This window comes from Oreochromis aureus, linkage group 3, assembly GCF_013358895.1.
Source record: "Oreochromis aureus strain Israel breed Guangdong linkage group 3, ZZ_aureus, whole genome shotgun sequence".
Lineage (NCBI taxonomy): Eukaryota > Metazoa > Chordata > Actinopteri > Cichliformes > Cichlidae > Oreochromis > Oreochromis aureus.
Genome location: NC_052944.1, coordinates 15069606 through 15092857, shown reverse-complemented (window position 1 = coordinate 15092857; position 23252 = coordinate 15069606). Strand labels below are relative to the sequence as shown.

At 40.0% G+C, this 23252-nt stretch overlaps 1 protein-coding gene across 7 annotated transcripts in view; it reads right to left on the bottom strand.

The window, feature by feature from the left end:
• Positions 1 to 3591: 3591 nt before the first annotated feature.
• Positions 3592 to 23252, bottom strand: part of LOC116317897 — a 20875-nt gene continuing 1214 nt past the window's right edge. Inside the window, exons 1-11 of one of the 7 annotated variants that reach the window (XM_031736811.2) lie at positions 22611 to 22687; positions 10443 to 11899; positions 8859 to 9106; positions 7645 to 7853; positions 7247 to 7407; positions 6936 to 7039; positions 6763 to 6823; positions 5630 to 5718; positions 4885 to 5010; positions 4525 to 4625; positions 3592 to 4396 (exon numbers count right to left, since the gene is read on the bottom strand). In XM_031736811.2, coding sequence (XP_031592671.1) covers positions 3868 to 4396; positions 4525 to 4625; positions 4885 to 5010; positions 5630 to 5718; positions 6763 to 6823; positions 6936 to 7039; positions 7247 to 7407; positions 7645 to 7853; positions 8859 to 9106; positions 10443 to 11871 — 3057 coding nt within the window. In that variant the 5' untranslated portion in view covers positions 11872 to 11899; positions 22611 to 22687 and the 3' untranslated portion in view covers positions 3592 to 3867. The other 6 variants (XM_039609440.1, XM_039609441.1, XM_039609442.1 and 3 more) reach the window with 6 other exon arrangements.

Below are 23252 nucleotides of genomic sequence, written 5' to 3'. Positions count from 1 at the left end.
GAACTTCTGAATGAGGAAAGAGCTGAAAAGGACCGGATTTGATTACAGCCTCTCAAAATGGTTCTTTGTACTCCTGCTTTGTAAACTGGACAATAGACCTCTATGCTTTTATCCCAATAATCATGCAATACGCACAGACAGGACTTGTGCAATATTTAGGCAATGAAACGTGGTTTTAGAGCATCTGTACAGCACCACGGTGGATTGTAAACCAAATAATCAAGATGTGATTAAAGTGCAGACTTTCAGCTTTAATTCAAGGTGTTCATCAAAAGTATTGCATCAGCTGTTTAGGATTTACAGCCGTTATTATACATAATCCCCTTTTCAGTGTCTCAAAAGTAATGGTACCAGTACCTATGACCCTGAGTATATCTAAACCTTGATCTTAAGTTAAAGATATTTTGATATCTTGACATATCAATGCTTGCTTTAGCTAAAAATGACAATAAAATAGCAATTTCATGTGTTCTTCAAAGAAAAGTTTGTAATTTGTAGGATTTTCTGTGCCTATCTGCATTTACATGTATCGATGTGAGGACGGGACACACACACACAACAGACGCAATTACATACGTGTTTGTTTCTCAACATTTGTTTGCTCTGTTATCGGCCTCAGATAACAGAGTCTGTGTCAATGACATTCCTGACAGGACGCACACAACTCCACCAGAGTAATGACGGGGCAAAGCAATGATTTCTTTAAAGGACTGTAGAGACGTAAATACTGAAGAATTCCTGCACACAGATCATCCTTCATTTATTCCAGGTTTTGTTGGGCTCTCTATCTCCCCTCTCTGCTAGTCCCTTAATGTTTGTGATTAATATCATATCTCCTTTACAAGCAGAGCTCCACCTCTTAGATATTCCAAGTTGGGCAACCACAGCAAGCCAAAGTGTAACAGCACCAGCGCCGCTGTAGCTAGGCCACTCTGGGCCAAGCCAAAAGAATGTTTATGGGGTCATTTTCCTGGATAAAAGGGTCTTGATGAACTTTATTGCCATGTTGTGGACTTGTGAGCTTCCATAAATGTCAGAGAACAGATGAAGGGTGTCAGTACTTATTATCCAAATGATATTTTAGCCCGGGTGGACAGCTACTACACTTTGTGCTGCTAAGTATTCACAGTGATTAAAACAACCACAGATAAAGAAAGTCAAGATTAAAGTAAAACATGTTAAATGTTTATCAGTGTTTAACCGTGCCAAGTTAGCTGAGGGTGCAGCCTACTGTTTCACTGAAGGAGAGACAGGCCCTCGATGCCAGAAGCTGATACAGTAAAATAGAAGGTTTTTATAATTACAGAGATTCTTGTGCCAGCTAATACATAATAGAGTCCCCTTTCCAACTGTGTCAGTGACAGAGTACACATTCATGTGCACTGTCTTGTGATGAAACTTTATTATTTAAATTTTGGTTCTCAAATGCACTCACGAGTCCAAAGTAAGGGCAAAGGTCAAACTGGGGTGAATTGTTGTGTGAGCTGTCACAGCCATTTAAAGTCACTTTAGAAGTGCTTTCACTGATCATCTTTGAACTCTGTGCAGTTGTTACTAGAGGTGGAAGGCTCGATCCAAATATCGATTATATCTATCCCAACATTAGTATTGGTATCGGATCGACACTAGCGCGATAGGATTGATACATTGTTTCTATCCTCAAAGTTCAGTATGCAGCCCACTGAGTTGTTACATATATATTTAGATAGAGACAGGCACACTTATGTTCCAGGTCTAAAAGGTCTGTTTTGTTGTTTTAAATAATAATTGTGATAGATTGATACTAAAATTTGTCAAATCACACAGCACTAGTCTTTAAAGCTCACCGATTTCCTGCCTTTGCACATGCAGTCTGATATTACTTCAGTTTGCTTCTATGATTTGCCTTCTTTCACTATTTCATCTTTAATGTAACTGTCACATTGTCTTTTGTCTCTCTTTAAACTTCTGTTGTTATTTCTGAACGGCACCTTGATTGTCAACGAGACTGTGTATGATGAGAAAAGTCGTGCAGTTTTAGTGCTAAGGCATTTCTATGCCTGTCACAGCAGCAAAGTGACTGAACAAGTTGTTTTTTATTTACCGTTTCCATTGTGGCCAGGGAAAAATAGAAGCACGCCACATGAGAGAAAGCTGGAACGGCTGCGATGTGGTGGGGGCTGCTCGCTATGAATAGGTGAATGGATACTGCTCAGAAACTTCTCTGTTTATTCTCTCCTCAGTCCCACTTCTCTCTCCTCATTGGTCTGCTCCCCCTCTCCCCATTATCTACAACCCTGTGCACGCTCACTTTCTCCTGCTTCCAACACTGTTGCTCCTGCTTCCCCTTCTTCTCGACATAAGAGTGAACGAAAGGCTCGTTTTGTCTCCCCTGCTTAATATGAACATGTTTCACATTAGAAATACGATGATAATGCTTTGTCTCTGCAGGAGGATATGTGCAAAAGATACAGAAAGGAGAACCCTGCTTGCAGAAGCAGCTCACACTCTAAAAGTAGTTAGACGTCGTTATGCCAGAAGAAGGGCAGACAAAAATGTGCCAGAGATGTTGGACTTTTGTCAGGAGGAGGGAGCGTTTCACTTCAAAAGCTTTTGTTAACTATTATCAGAGGCAAAAACAGGGTCAAGCATGGAATGTTCCAATATGAATACATGAAAAACAAAACAAAGATATTCAGTAGCACTGAGTACCTGCTCCCAATTGTTTTAAACAAGTGCACCTAGAAGGACAGAATTATATATCCACGAACAAACAAACAGGGATCCTTTGTAAACACACTAATCGCTCTGTTGACGGTAATAGTTCTCACTAAGATAGAGGACCAAAGAAAACTCAGCACCCTGATAGACCCTGAGCCACCTGGTGGAATAAAGCTGACCCAGTCGCTTGAGAAATAAACACGAGGACAGAGAAAAGAAATATGAAAATCTGCTTTTTCCGAGTTGTCTTTTTGTGCAGTTTTCAAAAAGACAGCCTTGGATGGAGGAGTTTTAATATCATCTTTAACCCTCGCACAGTTTCTCTTTTCCTGTCAGTTTCTATGAAAAACAACATGCACTCTCTCCCTCACAAACACACACTTATGCACACAGAGTCACTGTAGTTAACCATCAACGGGACAATTGTGTGCACTCAGACGGCTGTAAGAGAGAAGATGGTCTCTCAAGGTCAATATTAGCCCATTATGGTGTTATATCAAACCCTTTCAACGTGCTCTGTGTGTGTGTTTGTGTGTCTGTGGTTGTGTTCACTAACGTCTACCTTTGCAGTCCCTGCTTGAATTTTAAACCTTAAAATCTAAGGTATTTTTGAAATAAGGGGAGTTACTGTGGCCCAAGGACACGTGATGAATTACCTGACAATGCTCTAAATACTCTAAATAAATTATTTTCTGGTCTCGGTTTTGGATAACGTCAGAAAGAAAAATAACACTAATGTGGTCATCTCATGCACACAACCTCACACACCTGCTGCCTGCCTTTTATGTGGAGCAGTCAATCAGAAGAAAAGTGGTCTCGAGAGAGGCGCAAATGAGCTGATTGTACCAAGGCTCATATAAGATAAACCGTTGCAGAATAAAAGAATAAAAATTTACACCTAAAAAAAGGTTTCATTTATTCCATTTAAACAAATACAGAATGATTAAAAAACAATCCTCAATTTAAACATTTATTCAAACATCAAATGCTTATCAAACAATTAAATATGTAACACCTTTAAGTACAGGATTTACAACAAAAATTTATCTTTTGATAATGTTTCATAAAAGTACTTAAGTTTGAATAAAACACGAGTTTGAATTTAAACACAAAGCTTGAATACGTTTCAGACTTTAGTGGTGGTAATGCTTGTGGGATAGTTGACCACTACTGCCAGTTAGTTGTCTGTTTCCCCCCCAGTGTCTCAGCTCCAACATCCTCCTTACCCCCTGTGTTGCAGTAGAAGGCACTTTGGTCTGGAGGATGTCCGAAGGAGCCCCATGACTGATGGAAGGGTAAGACAGTGGTGGGCTCTCTTTGATTTGAGTCACTGCCATCAATACTGGCGATCCCATGAGAGTCTGGAGGAGCAATGCTGCTATAAGATACAACCGTGCTGGGATCTAGGACGTTAGCGTTGCTGGGAACGCCGGGGTTGTTATTGGTCACAGAATTGTGGACGCTGTCTACAATACTGTTGCTGCTCGTTCCGGCAAAATCAGAGGAGGAAAATGCTGGAGCCGGAGCTTGGGCTGGGAGCAGATTACTAGCTGGGGTGGGCATGAGGTTGGTGGGACGACTGAGGGCCAGACGCTGGGTGAGGAGCTGGTGCTGCAGCCGCCTGTCGGTCCAGTCCTCCTGAGGCTGGCGATGGATCTTCATGTGAGCGTTACGGGACTTGATTTTGTAGAACATTCTGGAGTAAATAAGGAGCAATTTAAAAGAATGCTTGACAATGAAAACCATCTGTTTGTTTGCCCTGAAGCCAAACACACAAAGAAATTTTGTTGCGAGCCTCCCTTTCTTATGACTGGTGCTACTTACTTGCCACACAACTTGCAGGGGAAGAAGCTGGCCAATGGGGTCACAGGAACAGCCCCCTCCAGGGAAAACTGTCTGTCCACTGGCTGACAGGTGGGCGTCACCTAAAGTAACAGGACCGCTTACAAGTTAGTATTCTCTGACTTGTGAGCTCCATTCATGTGACGCATTTAAAATTAGACAACACGAATAGTCCAAATACCCTGTATTATATCCTAGTAGCTTCTAATCTACAATATCATGAAAATAGACAAACCACCACAGGAACTAACAACAGGGAGAAAGAAAGCTAGACATGGGGCATTCAAATGAAAAAAGAAATGTAATTTTAAGTTCCTTGTGGCTTCTTTTAATGTTTCTTACACTTTTCTGCTGATCCAACTCTCCATCTCGTCGCTCGTCCTCCTCCTTTTGTTTCTTCTGCTTGTCCTGCAGCTTTTTGCTCAGGTAGTAAAACTCGACACATTGACACACTGTCTTTGTCCTCACCTGAAACACACACACACATACATACCAATTTATTGCCATGTAACACATATCTTACACCGTGACACAGGAATATAAAATCAGTCTATGCTTCTGCTGTAAATATGGCTAAAAAGACCCTATGAGCTGACATGTGTCAGGAAGAAAAAAATCAGCTGACACATTCAGATATTTCTTCCAGACTTTTAGTTTGCAAACTGCTCCTCTTGTGAATCAAGTTGCAACATGCACTTGGTTTGCTGGTGGCTGGGACTAGTAGAGCCACTGCCTTTTGTGTATGAACTGCACGGTTAGCAATTCGATCCTTGAAGTGCCAAAATGCCCTTTAGGGAAGACGATGCAGTCCAGTAATTGCATGGTGAGACACCAAAAACTGAACAGGTATAGGCAAGAAGAAGAAGAAAATTGCATCTGAGGAAAATACTGTTTCACCCTGAAGTAACCACCCAGCAAAAAAACAGAATACTTGTGGTGCTGATGTTCTGTTTTTCATTCTATGCACTGATTTGACCCACAAAATAATTATTTTTATGTCAGTAAACTGCTGGCTGATCATGTGACCGTGATTATGGTGCCGCGTGTCATCGTGTTGCACAAAAAACAACCATTTGTTGTGTTTTACCATTTTCTGGATGAGTGAAAAGTCTTTTCCATAAGTCCCGAGAGCGTCATTGAAGAGAGTCTTTTCAGCATCTGTCCACAGATCACAGCCTACACAGAGCAAGAGAGTGGGAAGGGACAAAAGGTGCATGAGAAATCAAAGGAAATACTACGGGGTCATAGTAACATATTAAGCAATGCTGCCACATGTAGTAACTTGACAGTGAAAGACAAATAGATGAACAATAAGTCTGAAGTCTGTCTCTGTGAACAGTACTGCCTGCATTTAGAGTATAAAGCTTTTTTTACAGGAACACATGGGTACTACCATGCAAAACAATGTCCATTGTGTACTTTACATGGTTCTTAGTGGATTTAAAAGCACCAGGCAAGGAGGAGGGGCTGTGGTATGCGATTGAGGTAGAGAGAAGTCTGAGCTGCTACAATGCCTTCATTGTACGCACAGTGAGAATTGTTCCGCCTTTGCTGTCTCACATTGTTTCAGAGAAACACAAGAGGTAAACGCCTACGATCACAACATATTTTAGCTAGTTTTGCTTCACTGCTTTTTGCAGTTACCTTGTTATTTAGATAGTTACAGAAAAACTGTATCCCATCTGAACACAGACCCATGTCTGAATCATGTGACTTCTTTTAATCTTCTGATATAGATGGCTATAGACACATTAACCCCTCCAACCAAACCCCTACAAGTAATACGACTATTGGACTTTGCTGTTGCAAAGGCAATTTTTGATTTTCTCAGAGGCAAGCATTCACCAACAAGAACATTTTTTATATGCATAACAGCAAAAACAATCATATTAATAATAATAATAATAGTAATTATCATCATCGTCATCATCATTAAGTAAAAAGTTGGGTTGGAGTAGTGGTGGACAGAATAAAAAGTTTGCAACATGAAAACATGACTTTATGGAGATCCAATTAAAATGTCCATAGTTTTATGCCAGCATGACACTAACATTAAATTTTCATACAACAAAAAACTATTGTTTTTAATGTTACAAGTAGGTACGCTTAGTCCATGTAAATGGTAATTCTTTCTGAGAAACAACTTTTTTCTGGGTAACTAGACACTATCAATCCAAAGAGTCATCTAAGTAGGTGAGTTAAACTGAGGTCAAAGGTTACCAGAGTAGTGGTAGTCTCCTGCTGGTGATGGCTGTGAGAACAATAGCATCTCCAGTGTTGCCTGCATAGGAGGGAGTGGCGAAAGATGGAGAGAACAAAAAATGAGGGATGCAACATTGCCAAGAAAGAAAGTAAAAAGAAAAGGATAAAGAAAAGGAAGAAAGACTTCCTACCATTGTGTCTCCCTGACAAGAGTGCAGACAGTGCAGAGCCAGCTCTGAGTTACTGCCTCCCCCTGGTAGGCAGCTGGAACTGCACATGGACAGCAGCTTCTCCACTGAGCATAAACACAGATAAACCCAGTAAATTTTAATCAGTTCAGTACCACTTCATTTTAGAGACACTTGATTATTTTGCTCACTTATATCAACTTGTTGTGGTTTCAGCCCTGACATTTTAGCATCCTTAAAAAATCCTTGAATTCCACAAAATTTAAAAGTGCAGTCACTGTACTGAGCTGAACTTATTTTTGTGTGCTGCTTACCTTGACCTGGTAAGTCACCACTTTCTTCTTTCTTGTCCAATGGTTTCCAGAGTAACTGTTCCTTAAGGGACTCTTCGTCTGGTGACGGCAGCCCTGACTGTTTGCCATCAGCTAAGCATGTAGGAAGACTAGCCTGGAACTCTGGACCCACATTGACAAATCTGGAAGCAGGGGAACAAAAAGAGAAAAAAACAGAGCGCAAATATGAAAACAGACATAAAAGACAACAATATAAACTTTAAAGTACCTAAATATATATCCGTTGATGTGCTAATGCTTTCTCATTAACAAAACATCTGTAGCTCTGATTGTCTATAACTATTAATCCCTAGACAGCAGTACAGTAACAACTATTGTATTACTGTCACTACTCTTCTGATATTTAGCACTTTGCTTACGGAAACACGCTGCACTCCTCTTCGCCCTCTTCTCCATACGCTGTTCCTTCCTCTCTGTGATGGAGACCTGAAATGGAGGAGAAGAGCCCAGTTCCTCTGCGGGCAGGATTGAGGAGCGGATAAGGAGTGTAAGGAAGCCTCTTCAGTCCTCTCCAGGAGCGAAGCAGGCTGGGGAAAGGCTTTCCAGTGTAGACTGGCTTGTCTTGCTGCTTCGAGAACAAAAGGAAAAAAATGAGACCGATATCCTTGATGATCTAAGGCACGATAATCTAAAATTTTGGGGCGAGACTTTAGAAACATCTGCACAGTGGTCTAAGTGTAAGAGCTGACGGGATCAGAGATACTTCTGTGCTACAAATACAGAGAAAAGGCCAACATCAAGTTTATAACATGTATGCTGAATGATCATGTGTGTGCTCATGTACGCCGAGACAAATCTGAAGTGTGCCCGAGCAACAGCCTACTTTAACTTAAAGCGAACAACAGGCCTATCACCATTTCCATGTCTGTCTCATTTACACAGTTTATCTACTCAACATGTCTAAAAATAAAAACCCAGACTAAAGCTGTGGTTTTAGAAGCAGTAATGCAGTTGGAGCTAACGTAATTTCTTGACAAAGAAGCATTTAGGCATCCGCCCACTTTGACTGCGAAGCCTCTCCAGCTGTAGCGAGTCTCGCCTGCCTCCTCGCTAACTGATCTCCTGAGTTTGGGCCATGGAAGAGTAACGGTGAGAAAATGTGTCAATTAAAACACAGCAGCATGCTACGGGTTATATTTGTATTACATATATGTTTTCTTTTAGTTTCACATCTTCAATGAGACATGAAGTTTGTGTCTGTACTACTTCTGTAATGGATAGGTAATTTTGTGCCTCAATACTCTAACATAGAGAACAATAACAAGGCTCAAAATTGATCTTGTAAAATTTTGCATGCAAAGATGTTCTCAAGTATGATTTAGCAACATATATAAAATTATATATTCTAATGTAGGTTATCCATCATCTGAGGTTTTATTTTTTATGCAATCCTACAACCTGAGAACCTGATTAGTCTTAATGCAGACCAAAGCTGGACCTCACAGTCCTGGATATGTGAAGACAAAACTGATATTGCTTTTGTTGTCTGAAAACCAGCAAACTGAACGAAACGTATCAATCCATATCTTTAAAACTTCTCTAATTACTTCATGTGGTGGTAAGTGTGCTATACCTGCAGATTTGACTGGTTTAGACTGGCGGGTCCATTCCTTACTTTCTGGGTGAGAACATGAGGAGACGTCTTTTCTGATGTCTCGTGATGTTCCCCAGACGGATGATGGAGATGAGAGGGAAGATGGAAAGGGGAATTGGGGGATGGACCACTGGAGGAGCAGAGGGCTCTGGATTGGTGAAGGGATGAACGATGGGAAGAGGGCGTAAGCAGGGTTGATTCAGGGGACTGAAGAATGTCGCGTGCGGCTAGAAAAACATAATCGGGAGGAAGAAATTAGTAAAGGGAGTGCAGTGAGTGCGCACGCAAATAATGAGGCTGCCAGAGCTTTATTATTTACCGATTTGTCTGACTGTCTAATTACACGGCAAGCAGACACAGACAAACCAAATCATCACAAAGTCATTAATATCTGTGCACCAACAAAAGCAAAGTGAGAAAGTAACACTAAAGTTTCTCTGTTACATAGAAAAACAACGATCAAGTTTCGTGAAAAACCCGCATTTAAACTCTGCTCTTTTTTGAGTGAGCTTGTTTTCAAATGATGTATGAAATGCATCTGTTACGAATGGTTCTGGTTGTGAAAATGTGAAAAGTGAAACCCTGATTTGCATAAGGGAAATGGGAAACTTAACACGCACACCTACAAAAACCCACATGTCCCGTAAATTTACATGTGGGCATTAACCTGTGGTTTTTGATAAGTGGGGAAAATAAAGGTAATTAAAGGGGACACAACATGGGAAAAAGGTAAAATTAAAAAAAAAATAAATCTGTTTGCTTCGATTCAAGCAATTTTTCTTTTTATTTCTAAAAATACACCACCTTGCTTTTTTTCCACAACACGTCTGAACATAATATGAAGCCAGATTAAAAGTTCGTCTTTGTTTGTTCATTTCATTGTCATATTAGACTCAAACGTATTGACTAAGGGGATTTCGGATATCTTTTTATCGATTAGTAAATCAGTACTACAGTAATACTGTCAGCAGCCTGCCAGTTCTTGGGAATAAGATGCTTTATAAAACAGGCTTTGAATGTGTACAGTTTTTTTAAATAGAAACCTTCAAATTACAGACTTGAATACAAGTGGAAAATTTATTTAAAGTAAATTCTCCTAAAAATTCAGTCAGTTCTACTGAAAAATGTAATTTAAGAAAGTTTCTTTTAAATATATGTGCTGTAAAATTTCATATTAGTGTAAAACTAGTATTTAAAGATAAAGCTAAGAGCAGTTTTTCTGCTAAAACTGTATGTTTATATATGCAAATTAGATATTATCTCATTTAATATGCATTAATTTGCATAAATATCCAAAAGCATAAATGTTGAAAAATGAATAACTAAATGTGTATTTGATATTTTATTTTAGTCTGAAAGTTAAAGAAGTGAAATAAAACGAAACCTTAAAAATTGACCTCTACAGGGGAAAAAAATTGATTCTTTTTTCTCAAACAGTCAGAAAAACTATTATAAAAATCCCCCTCTTGCCCTGTGGGTGGTCTTTATCCTTCAAGCTTGAAATGTATTATTCTGGATTCTTACTTTATTCTTTCATTAAAAAAAAACAAAACTATACGATACCTGTCATGTTGCCATAGTCGTCACCATGGGAGGCTCTTACGTTGCATTCAATGTTGCCGGGGTCACCGGATGACTGTGGAAAGCTGTGCGACACCAGTGGAAGCTTCCATATCATCCCAGAGGAGTGGACGGAAGGTGCGGATGAGATACGGGAGGCAAAAAACTGGAGCATACCAAGTGATTCTCCCTGGGAGACTGAATGTCCGGTGCCCCCGTATCCACTGGGCGAGTCCATTTTGTTGGGCGAGTGGGGTGGAGGAGGTAAAGGTGTGGGAGGAGGGCTAAGAACAGAAGGCATGAGGTGAGAGGATGTGGGAGGAGAGGGGAAAGATGGAAGAGAGGAGGGGTGAGCTGGGGAAGAAGACGAGGAGGAAGAGGGAGGCAGATAGGAGTCTGAGTCAAAAGCACAGCTTTGCCTTGACTTGACCAGTCCTGGGGTTTCTCCTCTCCCTACTCCAAATTCCCAGATTTGTCCAGAGGGATCTCCACCGGGTATCACAGGAAATCTTCTCTTTCGCTGGGAGAGAAAGGCCTCAGAGAAGGAGTCCAGTTTCTGAGTGTATGTCCTGCTGTTGATGCCAATAAGCGATCTCTGCGGGAGGGCCCCTGAGGCCAGCGCGTGGTTGACCGCTGATGCTCTCCACCTCGCCTCTCCCTGAATTGAGGGAGAGACATTAAGCCAATGTCCCTCAGCCTCTGCTGGCTGAAACTGAACCTCACCTGAGCCACAATTGTGCCCATAATTGTCGTCTCTCCCTAAATAATTATCACTTGTTCTTGCGTCCATCATACAATAATCTACACTGCTGTCATTAAAGCTGACTGTACCAGTTCTGTTACAAGACGCAGTTTGTTTAGGAAAGTGACTAACGTTACCCTCCCTGTTGTAAACCACAGTGTCACTTTTAGCCTCACTCTTTACGTGAGCATAATTATTATAGGGTGCTCGGACTCTACGCCTCGCTCCTTCCTCACTCGGACAGTTTATCGTGTAAAAAACATCATTTGTGTTACTGTAACAATCACCTTTCCCATCTGTGGTGCTTTCACAACTATCCTTATCCTCCCAAACTTCCTTTTTGACACTCCCATACCAAGAGTCGTCAAAATGGCTGCCTAAGGCACCGTCTCCATCAAGGTGGCCAAAACTAGCATCTCCATCCAAACTGCTGGCACTCGTGCTTAGGAAGACTCTGTCCCCCCCAGTACTCGTCTTCCTCGTCACAGAGGAGGCGTTTGATGTCAGGAAGGAAGCAGTGGATTCTTCCCCTCTACACTCATACTGCTCCAGAGGATCCTGGCCAGGCTGAGATGACAGATATCCCGCTTCAGAGCCTTGACAGTTGGGAAAGGTGAGAGAAAACGATGGACGATGGCGGTGGTGGTTGAGGTTGGAGAAAGACTGGGTGGACGATGAACGATCCTCCATAATGGGCCTCTGGATTTTGCTAGAGTGCCTGAAGGTAACAAAAACAGAGCTTAAGTATGAAAACATAAATTTGAAAAACAAGTATCCAATTAACCATCTGGCCAAAGTAGACTGACCAAGTTTACAAGCTGTGACTTGTGTGGTGATAACTAACCTATAGGAAAGATCAGTTATGCCGTGTATTGTTATGCTTTCTATCTTTGCCGACATCAAAATCTGAGCTAGTTAAAAACCACATGTGTTCTTGTTACAATCAAAACAACTAAGTAAGCAGGACTAACATAGCTGGGTCATTCAAACAGGCCTACAGACTCACACATGAATCAACTTCGTAACCACAGCATCAAGCTAGCAACACGTTATTTAACTTTATTTTTAAATGGCCTGATGATTTCTTACACTACTGTTTCTAAATCGAAGCATCATGAATCAGCTAACGGTAGTCTCACGCCGTGACACAAACTGCTGCAGTTCTTAAGCATCAGAGCCTTTTTTAAAAATGTCCATTTTCATTTTTCTAATCATTCAGATTCCTGTTGAGCATTTACACTAACACAGTTTTGCACATTATTTAATCAGATCATCAACGAGATAATAAATGTCCGCAACATAGTCTAAAGAAAAATGCACGAACGCTGCACGAAAACCAGAGAAGTGACCGAAGAGAAAGGCATTTTCCTACCAGTCGGTGCTCTGTTGAAAAGAAAAATTAATACGCTCCTTCAGTTTCATGACAGTCACTTTTCTTTCTGATACTGTGATTGACATTATACTTTTCAAGTACAGATATTTACATTGCATTAAATCTTTAAGTCTTCATTGGTTTTTCTTCTTTCTCTCTTGAAACCACACTCTGCTCTAAATAGGACACTGAGTGAGTCAGACAGAGAAAGAACCAAGTAAGATGAGATGAAGCGACAAATACACTGTATACGTATTGAGGTTTTTTTTCTTTTCTTTTTTTTTTTACCAGTCTTTGGCGCTTAATTTCCTTTTCACAGAAGTTTGTCTTCTGTTGTTCATTTTTTCGGATTCTTATTGTTCTTCTTATTGCTGTCATCATTCGTTCTGCCTCTCCACCGTCTCGACTGCTCGTCTAATTATTTCCCCTTTCAGATTTTCGACCTCTCACACAGTCCTTCCTACTTCTACCTCTCTCTCTCTCTCCTTACTGTGCATCCTTTGACAGTACACACATACATTAACACACGCGCACACAGTCTGTCACACTTGAAGCAAAATGGACAGCTCTTATAGACTGTCTTTTTCACAGCGATACACTCATTTACCGACTTACTTACTCACTGAAAACAGATGTACACACACACACTCGCGCACACACTCTGCCTTTCACACTCACACACACTTGCAGGTGTCAAAGAGGACCAGCGGGGTAGTGATGTTGCCTCGCTGCCTTTTCGTCGTCGTGGTAACCACATCCTGAGGAAACAAACGCTGACGGATCTCCCTCCTTTCAGCTATCTTTATCTCTCTGCCCCCCTCCTCCATCTCTCTGTCTCTCTTTCCGCCTCTTCGCCTGGCCTTATCTCTTTGTTTCTCTTTTCTCACTGAGCGCCCAACTTTGTTGTCTCTCATGCCGTCTTTCTTCTTTCGCCTCCTTTTTTTTAATCTCTGCCTCTTCTCTTCTTTCTGTCCCTTCATTTGTTGTCAGCTTTTTAGCTTATGTTTTTTTTTTTTTTTGGGGGTTTCAAAAGCAGCAAGTCACAGACTCTGGAGTAATAACATATAGTTTTTAATGTTATATACATATGGCTATAGGTTTGCTACATGGGCTGTATTTCTATGGCTCAGTAACCAACTCTGACCATGTAACAAGTGCTAAAAGTACTTGTGTGTTTCTTTCCGGTACACATGGTGTGGTTCAGTATATGTGGATGTACATGCATTGTCTAGCTACAGTGCACTTTATGTGTGTGTGTGTGTGTGTGTGATATAGCAGGAGTGCGTGTGCAGAGGCGGTAGCATACATGTTTACCAGATCAAGATTCTCCGGCTGAGTCAGCTGACAGGAAGTGAGAAAGAATGAAACAGGAAGGAAGACGGCGACAAACGATGAGGTTCAGGGAACCCTCTAAACACTGCAGCCCCACCCACTTACCCACCCACTCACCAGCCACACACACACACACACACACACACACGCACACACGCACACAAACATACACACACACACACACACACACATAGTATGCACCTTTAACTGCTAATCTGTCATTTTCTGCCTTTGTTATGTCACGTAGTTGCCTTAAAACACCAACTCACGACCTCAGACACAACCACCGGCAGGTCCACAATTCTGTAAGCTGCAACCTCTGCCACAAACTCACACATAAAGACGCACACACACACGGTCATATTAACAGATGAGACCATGAGGGACTCGAGTCCTTAAATATATTACAGTGAATTTAAAATGAGCCCTCTGCATCACCGTCATATCTAAATATACTATGTGGCTAATTGACTGGCAGTGCTAAGGTATAAAATACTTTGTGGTTGGTATAAAAAACATAAGGGTTGGAAGTATGAGCAGTTAAAAACAACATAACAAAAAGTAGTGAACTAAGGATTTGTAAGTGATCCAGGTGAAGCGAATTACAATCTGACATGAATATATGGAATATATTTACACATGTAGTATAAGTATATAAGATCTGTACAGTGTATATAGTCAGCAGTAACATGTATATAAAATTATATACAGCTCGAAAAACTGGAACCAGCTGTACACATAGACCCTGTGCCAATGTGCTCTCTTACTTTAAGTATCTGTGTAAATATTAAACTCATGCACATTTTTCAGGTGCTGAGTTTCTTTCTACATATTAAATCAACAAAAACAAAGTTGAACAAGCTGAACATTATCAAAGTATCCTAGTCAGTTAAATTGGGATGCCTGTTTGATTAATAGCCGCACTGGCCGGGACTTTTACTGTCCAACTGCTCACATTTGGAAATATTTCAAATCCAGTCCTTAGAGAGGTGGGTGACTTTGTAATAAATGAAGAATTGTTATAAGTACTGCATAATCCAATAATCCAGCAACAATCAAAATCAGTATCTGAGTGTGTAGGTGGTCATGTTAATGCTGAGGTCACTTGTACAGTGCGATTACACACTGGAAACCTCAGTATTAACATGCATAATAGATAATGCAGTAACTACTCAACTGTCTGACAGATCAACCTCAACATTAGCATATATGTTAAATGCCCATATTTTATTTCTATAAATTACAAGGTGTTCTTTCAAGGCTTCGTGGTGGCAAGGGTGAAGAATTTCATCAGATTTTAAACACTCGATTTTAAATACGACACACGCTGTCTGTGTCTGTAACAGTGCTGAGAGATTGCTGTCCCTATTTTTTTTAATCTTTTATCTTTTTTATGTTTGTCTTTGAAGCCTTTCAAATACCAAAAGACCACATGGAGTACAGTGAACTGGTAACTGGCACGGAGAGTCTTCTCCTCCAGAGTTTACTAAACTTATGCCGTTCCTTAAGCTGTAAAGATGAACTTGAATCACCACAGTGGGTTTCTGAGGCTCTTTAGCTCTAACCTAACATCAATGCTACTTTGATGATCATGCCAACATAAAATTATAGTTGTATCGAATCATGTATTTCAATATTAAAATGGGCAGTAAACTAAAAGCTTTATTATTACTGTTATTATTACTATTTAAAATTGTTCTTCACCTCACTAACGTATTACGTTTAGGGCTCAAAAACCTTAGCTGCTCTAAAGACCCTTTAATTACAGAGATTTCTTATGTTGTGTCTGAATCTGATGCAGACAAGTGTTTGCATAGATAAATTCACCTTGAGAAAACAGCCGAATTTTTAAAAAAAAAGTGTGAATGAAAGAATGTGAAAGGATAAAAGGGGAGTGCGGAGGAGGGTGTACGGGGGAGACGTTTCTCTAGTTTTCTCTTGAATTCACCATGAAAACCTGCGGGAGCAGAGGAGGGGGAAAGAGTCGAGCACTTCTGGACTTTTTTTTTTTTTCTCGTGTTTTTTTCTCCGAGTCGTATCTCTGTCTGTCTTCCGTCACTTATAAAAAAAGAGCGATGACTAGCGGGAAGAGAGGAACGTAATGGATTAGAGAACTTGAAACAAACACGAAGCAGACGATTTCACTAAAAAAATGCCGTTTGAACAGTGCCTCTCACTAACCTTGTCGATCTTCTGTGCTACTACGACAAAGTCTAACATCGCCTAAAAAGTCATACAGTGTATATAATATACTGAAACTGCTACCAAACTGCTCAGCATACAACTAGCAGGTGAGACAGATTGTTTTTCAAAACAGGAACGCATTCGTTTATTAAAGAATATAATGAGATGCGCAGAGAGCGTCTCGGAAAAACCAGAAGATATTTTCTCTACAGAAAGTGTAAGTGGAGATATTCCCCCTTCGTTAACGATTTAGAAACACACCGCATCTACAACACTGTCAAACGTACATTAGACTTTTATAACAAAAAGCTAAAGTGTTGACAAAAAGTTGTTTTTTTTAAAATATTAGTTGCACACTTAAGAACCAGCGCAGTGACGCTCTAGCTTTGGGGTCCTAACCATTGATTTACCGTATGTGTGCAACTATGTTTATTCTCACAATATGAATGCAGGAACGCCAGACGTCTACAGCTTTGGTTGAAATGTAATTCGAGTGGAAGGAAAGTTCTAAAACCACTACACTGAAAACTGATGTATTTCATGCAAAAACCTCTAAGGGTGGAAATATGGCATATTTTCCTCTTCGTGCATTAGTCATTCCCCAAACTAGGGGAAAAAAAGAAGCTTATTACTTAAAAACAAGATCACAGGCCAGAAGAGAAAATGTTCAGAGACCCCGCTGCGTGCAAATGTACTCGAGGTGCTACAGACCTCTTTCATGTAAAATTTGTGATTCTTCGTCTTCTTCACAAGTTAACGACTTAAAAGAAAGCGCAAAAGGTTTTAGCCGAGTACAAAAGTGTCAAGTTATTTTCATTTAAAAACGTTTAAATGACAATATTTTTTATTAATGGAGAGCGATAATAAACTAACACTGTCTAAAACTGTTGAGAAAATCTCCCATTCGACTGGGACCTTTCAGAAGCTACAAAAGTCATGAAACTTGGTTTGAATATGATGAAAGATTTTTCAACGCAATGTTCAAACGTCAAGTTTTCTGCTGCATGATGTTTTATGTACATAAGTGCAGACAAACGACAACGTTACGGTCATGCTCGCTGAAGGCCGAGCTGAATGAGTGAATATATATTTAAATGTGGAGCTATAATATGATCCAAATAATATAATCATTTAAAGTCTTATCCCTACGCATGGATATTGGATAAAATCTCCAATAAGAAGCCATTTAGTAACACAAGCTGCAATGTCCGTTAACATCTTGGCGTTCTGGGCCAGTAATCAGTGGTATTTACTACTTTTGCTGCACGAGCCCTCAGTTTTCTCGAGTTAAACTACATCCAGCTTCAGCAAGGAGCTCAGCTGCATACCTGTAAAGTTTAGTAACTTCATTTTGCACTGCTGTGACAATATAGCGTTGACAAAATATCAATATCAAGATGCACAGACACCTGCGAAAGTACTCACAAGCTGCTTTGTGGTAGTTCCTGTTACAGACAATGTCTCCGGGACTACATGACACACACAGAGTCACCGGGTAAAAAAATGAGACCAGCTACACTATCATAGCTAGTAACAATCATGACTCAAACCTATTTAGCACACAGCTGCAAAGCTCTCCGATTTAAATTACATCCATTTGCACGAAGGTCACAGGGGTCAACTGATGCTGTAGCAGAAGAATCGGCGCAATGCAGAATTTATCCCCTTAACCTCTAACTTAAGGAGTGAAAGCAAACTGTTTCACAGTCGCAGACAGTGTTTCTTGACAGGCTTGGATTAACTGTGGATTGCATGTCTCATCATAGCCATCTTACATCATCAAATAACCTGCTTCCCTGTCATAGTCAATCAAAATAATAAAGTCTTAATACAGTTGTGCAAGGAAAAGACCCGTTTCACAAGCCTTGTTATTCCTGCTAAATACGTGGCATTTAAAATCAAACACTTAAAGTGAAATAAGGAATCTTTAGTTTTGTTCTTGGATATTCGAGTCTCACACTGCTGGTTTCACAAACCTAACCGTGACAACTCCACAGCTGTGTGGGAAATTTCATTAAAAGTCAAAGATCTTTGATCGATGAAACTTGCCTCTACAGCTCCATCAAGATTTGGGTCAGAGAGATCGACGTGTCATCGGCCAATGGATGCTCCGTAGGTAAGTATTCAAATTCTAACCTCTCTTAATGTTGTCGCCCTTTAACATCAACTTTTCAGCCGGTTTGTAAGCTTTCAGGTGCAGTAGAGACCGATTTGTTACAGCTATAGGTAGGCAGGCCAAAAAGCATAAATTCAAATGTGGACCAAATCAAAATTTGCAATAGGCCAGATCTAGACCGGCCATAGTCTTAACATATGCGCATTAAAAAAAAATGTTGTTTTTAATTTTATTTTTTATTTTTATATGTACAGCTTTACAAATGTACTGTCAATTTTATAAAAGCTGGAATCTGTGGATAGTTGATTCTCGGGAAAATTTGGAAAACCAGTAACGCTGAAGTCGCACAACAACCGCTGAAAATGTGAAGGTCAAGTAGGGACAGTGTCCAAATTATTATTATTTTTTTTCTTCTTTCTTCTCGAATGTAGCCCCCAGCCGAACATTGCTGTTGACCGTGCAGACCGCAGGACACGGGACGACCCATCAACAGCTGTAAATTCACCAGAGCTATTCTCAAATCGGAGCCATTAGATACTGCACGGGTTTTGCAGTTGAATGTCCGATCGTTCAACGCAGGCGGAACTTTTGCAATTCTCTAAAAAAAAGTTTGTGTGTGAAAACGGCTTCAGTTTCCTAATCGCAGATAAAAGCGAGAGCTGAAACACTAAACCAAAAAGAAAGACAAAACTGACACTTTTACATCGGCTAATCGAACTCGTACATTACCAGTGACTCGACACTAATCTTACTGAACCCCTGCAAAGAAAATTGCTACTTTACTAAATCTGATGCCACTAAAATATATACCTCGGAGAAATCGGTGTAGGTTGCATTTTAATATCCAGTATAGCCTGGTTCCTGTAACCTACCCTCCAGGATAGGGTGGAAAGCTGTCACAGAGCTCTGAAGATATCAAACTCATAATGGGCCTTGATTTGCAGTTCTAGAAATGCTTAATAAAATGTCTTTAATTCACCCATGCTAAATATACTATTATTATTAAGACAAACTAGTATAACTAAGCTTTCAGTAAAGAAAGTGGTACTATGCAATAATATTAAAAGATTTTTTTTTAAAACAATCATAATAAAACAAATTACACTGACATTATCATCAATTTTCTATGTAATATATTACACTATAACCTAGTGGACAAAGAATTTTAAAACTTTTCTGTGACACAGTTATCAGGAAACATATTACAGCTCATAAGGATTTTTAAAAGGTGTTAAGAGTATCATGTCATCAACTACTTAAAAAGGTGCCCTTATGTACTAAAGGATATGAGTGCAACCACACAGTAACTCCGATGAGAAGAACTGTAGATGATTATCAGCTAGGCCACTGGAAACTGGTCACAAGCAGTGGTTAGGCAGTAACTGGTGCATTCATATTAGATAGCATCAACTATGAGAGAGTAAAAGCACCTTGTGCTTGCATCTACCTATGTTCTCTCTGCTGCTAATTGCATTGATGTGTTTCTTTGTTCTTAAATGATGAATGATTTGCTTGTTATCCTCATTGTGCATCTTTAGCATTCCTAACACCTGTTTTACGCTACACAGTGACTTTGATGTCTGTACAAATACAATAACACCCAAGAAACAGCAGCAGAGCAAAAAACACAGCTCTAAATGAGAGAGAAATATTTGGGCGCCCAGAATGTTTCATGTCTTATTCTTTTTGTTTTTTTACGAAATTAATGCAAAAATTGAGAATGTTTCGTGACAAATTGTAAGAAAAGCGAAAGTGAAATACTCAAGGTGAAAACAAGTCTCTCCACATGGGCCACATTCACATTGTTTTCTAGTATAAAACACAAAATAATGAATTGTAGTATTCGCCACCTTTATCGTAATTCCTGCAGCAAGGGTGCAGCTAAAGAAGAATGAATCTGGTAGCTGGACTGATACATACGTATTGTGTCTTCACCCATATAAATTCACATATCACATTAATCTGTGCCTTTAAGCGCTTTTTAACTATGAGTACTCACAATCGCAGTTTGGGGTTCTGTATCTTGCAAATTTCAGCGTCTGAACTGGAAAAGTCAGGGATTGACTCACAAAGCTTCGGATTAGCAGATGACCCAGCCCACCTTGAGTCACAGCCACACTAATTTACAAATACGTTACTTTGAACAAAGTACCAATCAGGATATGGAAATGTGAAAATGGGTGATGATTATCAGACTCCGTAAAGTCAACTGTTAGGGTGAAGTGCAAATCTTCCGTAGGCCAAGTTATCCTGCGAGGCAGACTGTAAGAGAGGCCACCGCAACAACTGAGAGGGAGATACAGGTTTCCATGGTTGAGAAGGGAGACACTGTACTTACAAAAACTGCCTTCCGGATGCTTCACCTGCCACAGCTTTATGGCAAAGTGAAAACCGCTGTCGAAAAAAACATCACATGGCAGGTAAGAACACGTGTGGGAAATAAAGTGAAAGAAAATTCAGTCACTGAACCAAATTTGGGCTTTTTGGTTGTTCAACTAAAATCTACGGCAGACGCACTAAAAACACGCAACACGCTCCTACCCGGAGTTGTGCAGCAGCAGCATAGTGCTTCAGGAAGGTGACTCTGCAGCAAGTATTGGAAAGCGTTTGATACTTGAAGGGGAAATCAACAAAGCAAAAAAAAACCTACGCTCCCTGATTTAAAAAGTCAGTGTCAAGAGTAAGTGGAGGGCAGAGGCCAAGACTGAGCATGTCTAAAATGTACAGCAAGACTGAATGTCAGTGTTCACCCACAGGCCCGACATGAGCTCTTTTTGCAAAGCCGACTGGGGTAAGAATGCATCAAAATGCTTAAAGTTGACAGAGTACGATAAGACTTTAAAGTCTGCGACTTTACTGCATTTAAACGCGGCGACGCTGAATTCTTGCGCAATAATTTCGTCTTGTCTTTTACTTCACTCAATAGCGTTGAATACCTACCGTGGCCTGAACTTATATGAACAAATGATAGAATTTTTGTGGAAATCCTCCTTGCCTTTTACACCTTATGTCTGTGGGTGAAAGTAGCATGTACTGCAGCTTCTTTGGCTTCCTCATTTCACCTCCTCTTCTAGAAAGAGTGTAAAAGGCCAGAACAATGTTAATTAAGTCATTTAAAGACAATAACTTTACTTAATTGTAGTTTCTCAGCTACGGGTTGTAAAGCCGAGCATTTAAGAAAGTTCTGTATATATGTTTTTTAATTCGGGCCGGCATTGCCACAGGCGCTGAAGCCTTACTTCCTAACTTAAAAAAAAAAACACAAAAGGCAGTTGTTGCCCCCGTTCTGTCTGCAGATGTCAAAGAAGGTCACAAAAGCGAAGGAAGACAAAAATAGCAACAACAAGGAAAACTCTTCATCTAAAGTTTTGTCCACTTCATTTAAATCAACTGGGAAACGATTAACATCACTAAAATATTCTTAAAACAGCAAAGCAGAGAATCCAAAACCTCCACCGCCTCGATGTTAACGGTTTCAACAAATATCGTCGAAACATTAAAAGCTGACTAAGAGCCGTTTCACACCGTTACCCCACAATGCCACATTCAATAAATACTTCATAATACATGCGGCTGTTAGTTGGCTAATATCTACACTATAACAACTTTATATGTAACTGGTCAGCGGTAAGCAGAGGCCCAGATTTATCATGCCTTGACATCTTAACAATGTTCACAATGAACAAAGTCAAGCTTGTGGTTTTAAGCCTCTCTCTATAAGAGCATGTTTGGTGTAAACACCAACATGTTGTGGCTAACAACAGTGAAATGCTACAAGTAATGTTGAGACTTAGCAGTGTGCAGTTTGTCACTAGAAAAATATAAAAAGAAAAAAAAATAAAAGAAGAAAAGAATTTTCTAGTTACTTGTTCTGCTACTCAAAACATTTACTGCACGCAGAACCTACCAGTCAAACTTTCAGGACATTAAGCGGAGGCATAAAAGTGATGCTTTTATTAAATCAGTCCAAGTAATGCGAAAGGAGGAGACGCGCTTGCATATTTAGGTCATCACTCAAAGTTTAAGAGCTGTACAAATATATTATGAATCACTTCTAATATTGACTTGCAGCTTTTAAAATGTATAAAATGCATATTCCTGCGAATATATATCCTATTTTTTCATTTGAATTTAGACTGAACTAGATTAGACATAATCTACAAATATCTAATCATTTAAAAAAACAGAAAAAAAGTCCACCTTGAATTTAAATTTTGTTGAATTAAAATTAACTGGTAAATGATGATAGCTAAGACTGGACAGGTGTGTTTCATTTCTGTGTGAGTATGCTAACTGTGCTAATGCTGGGACCCTGGGTTTTATAGTTAAATCTTCTCTAAATGTATTCAGAAAAAAGTCCTGCCCCACAGTGCTTTGTTTAAAGAAACAAAAACACTGAAATTAGAACAAAAACCGTCTTCTTACCTGTTAAGTTTTCATCACGAGGAGAGCTGTCCCAGTGGCAGTGAAATGCATGTGTGTATGGTCTGCTGGTAGGTAGACATGTGTGTGAGAAAAGGGGTGGAGAGTGACATGGTGAGCGAGAGAGAGACGTAGTTTCACCAAAGATGATCGGCCTGTCGCTCTTTCAGTCTTTGATCAACCTTGTCATAACGCCACTGTGCGTGTATGTGTGTGTGTGTGTATATGTGCATGCATTTCTGTGTGTGTGTGTATTACGAGCTGTGTCATAGTGATGCTGGAAAGAAAAGAAAAAACACCCCGGCGTGTGGCTTTAACCTCACACACACACACATACATATACATGCATACATATGCACACTTTCAGTTTGAGTGGGTGTTTTTTCTCCTCTCTCATCCCTCATTTTCTCTTATGGTCTTCTTTTGGTCTGTTTGTTTTTAAAGGGCCACACACCCAAACACACACACACACACCCTAAAACACAAGCAGGACCTCAGAGAAACCCAAATGCACTGAATAATCAGCTTTTAAATACTGCAGTCTGGTAGAAAGTCCAGGTCCGATCCGTGTATGGTCAAAGTATTTGCCATTAAAACAGAATATATGGTGTTCCTCTTGTTTTCTCAGACAAGGAAGTTCAAATC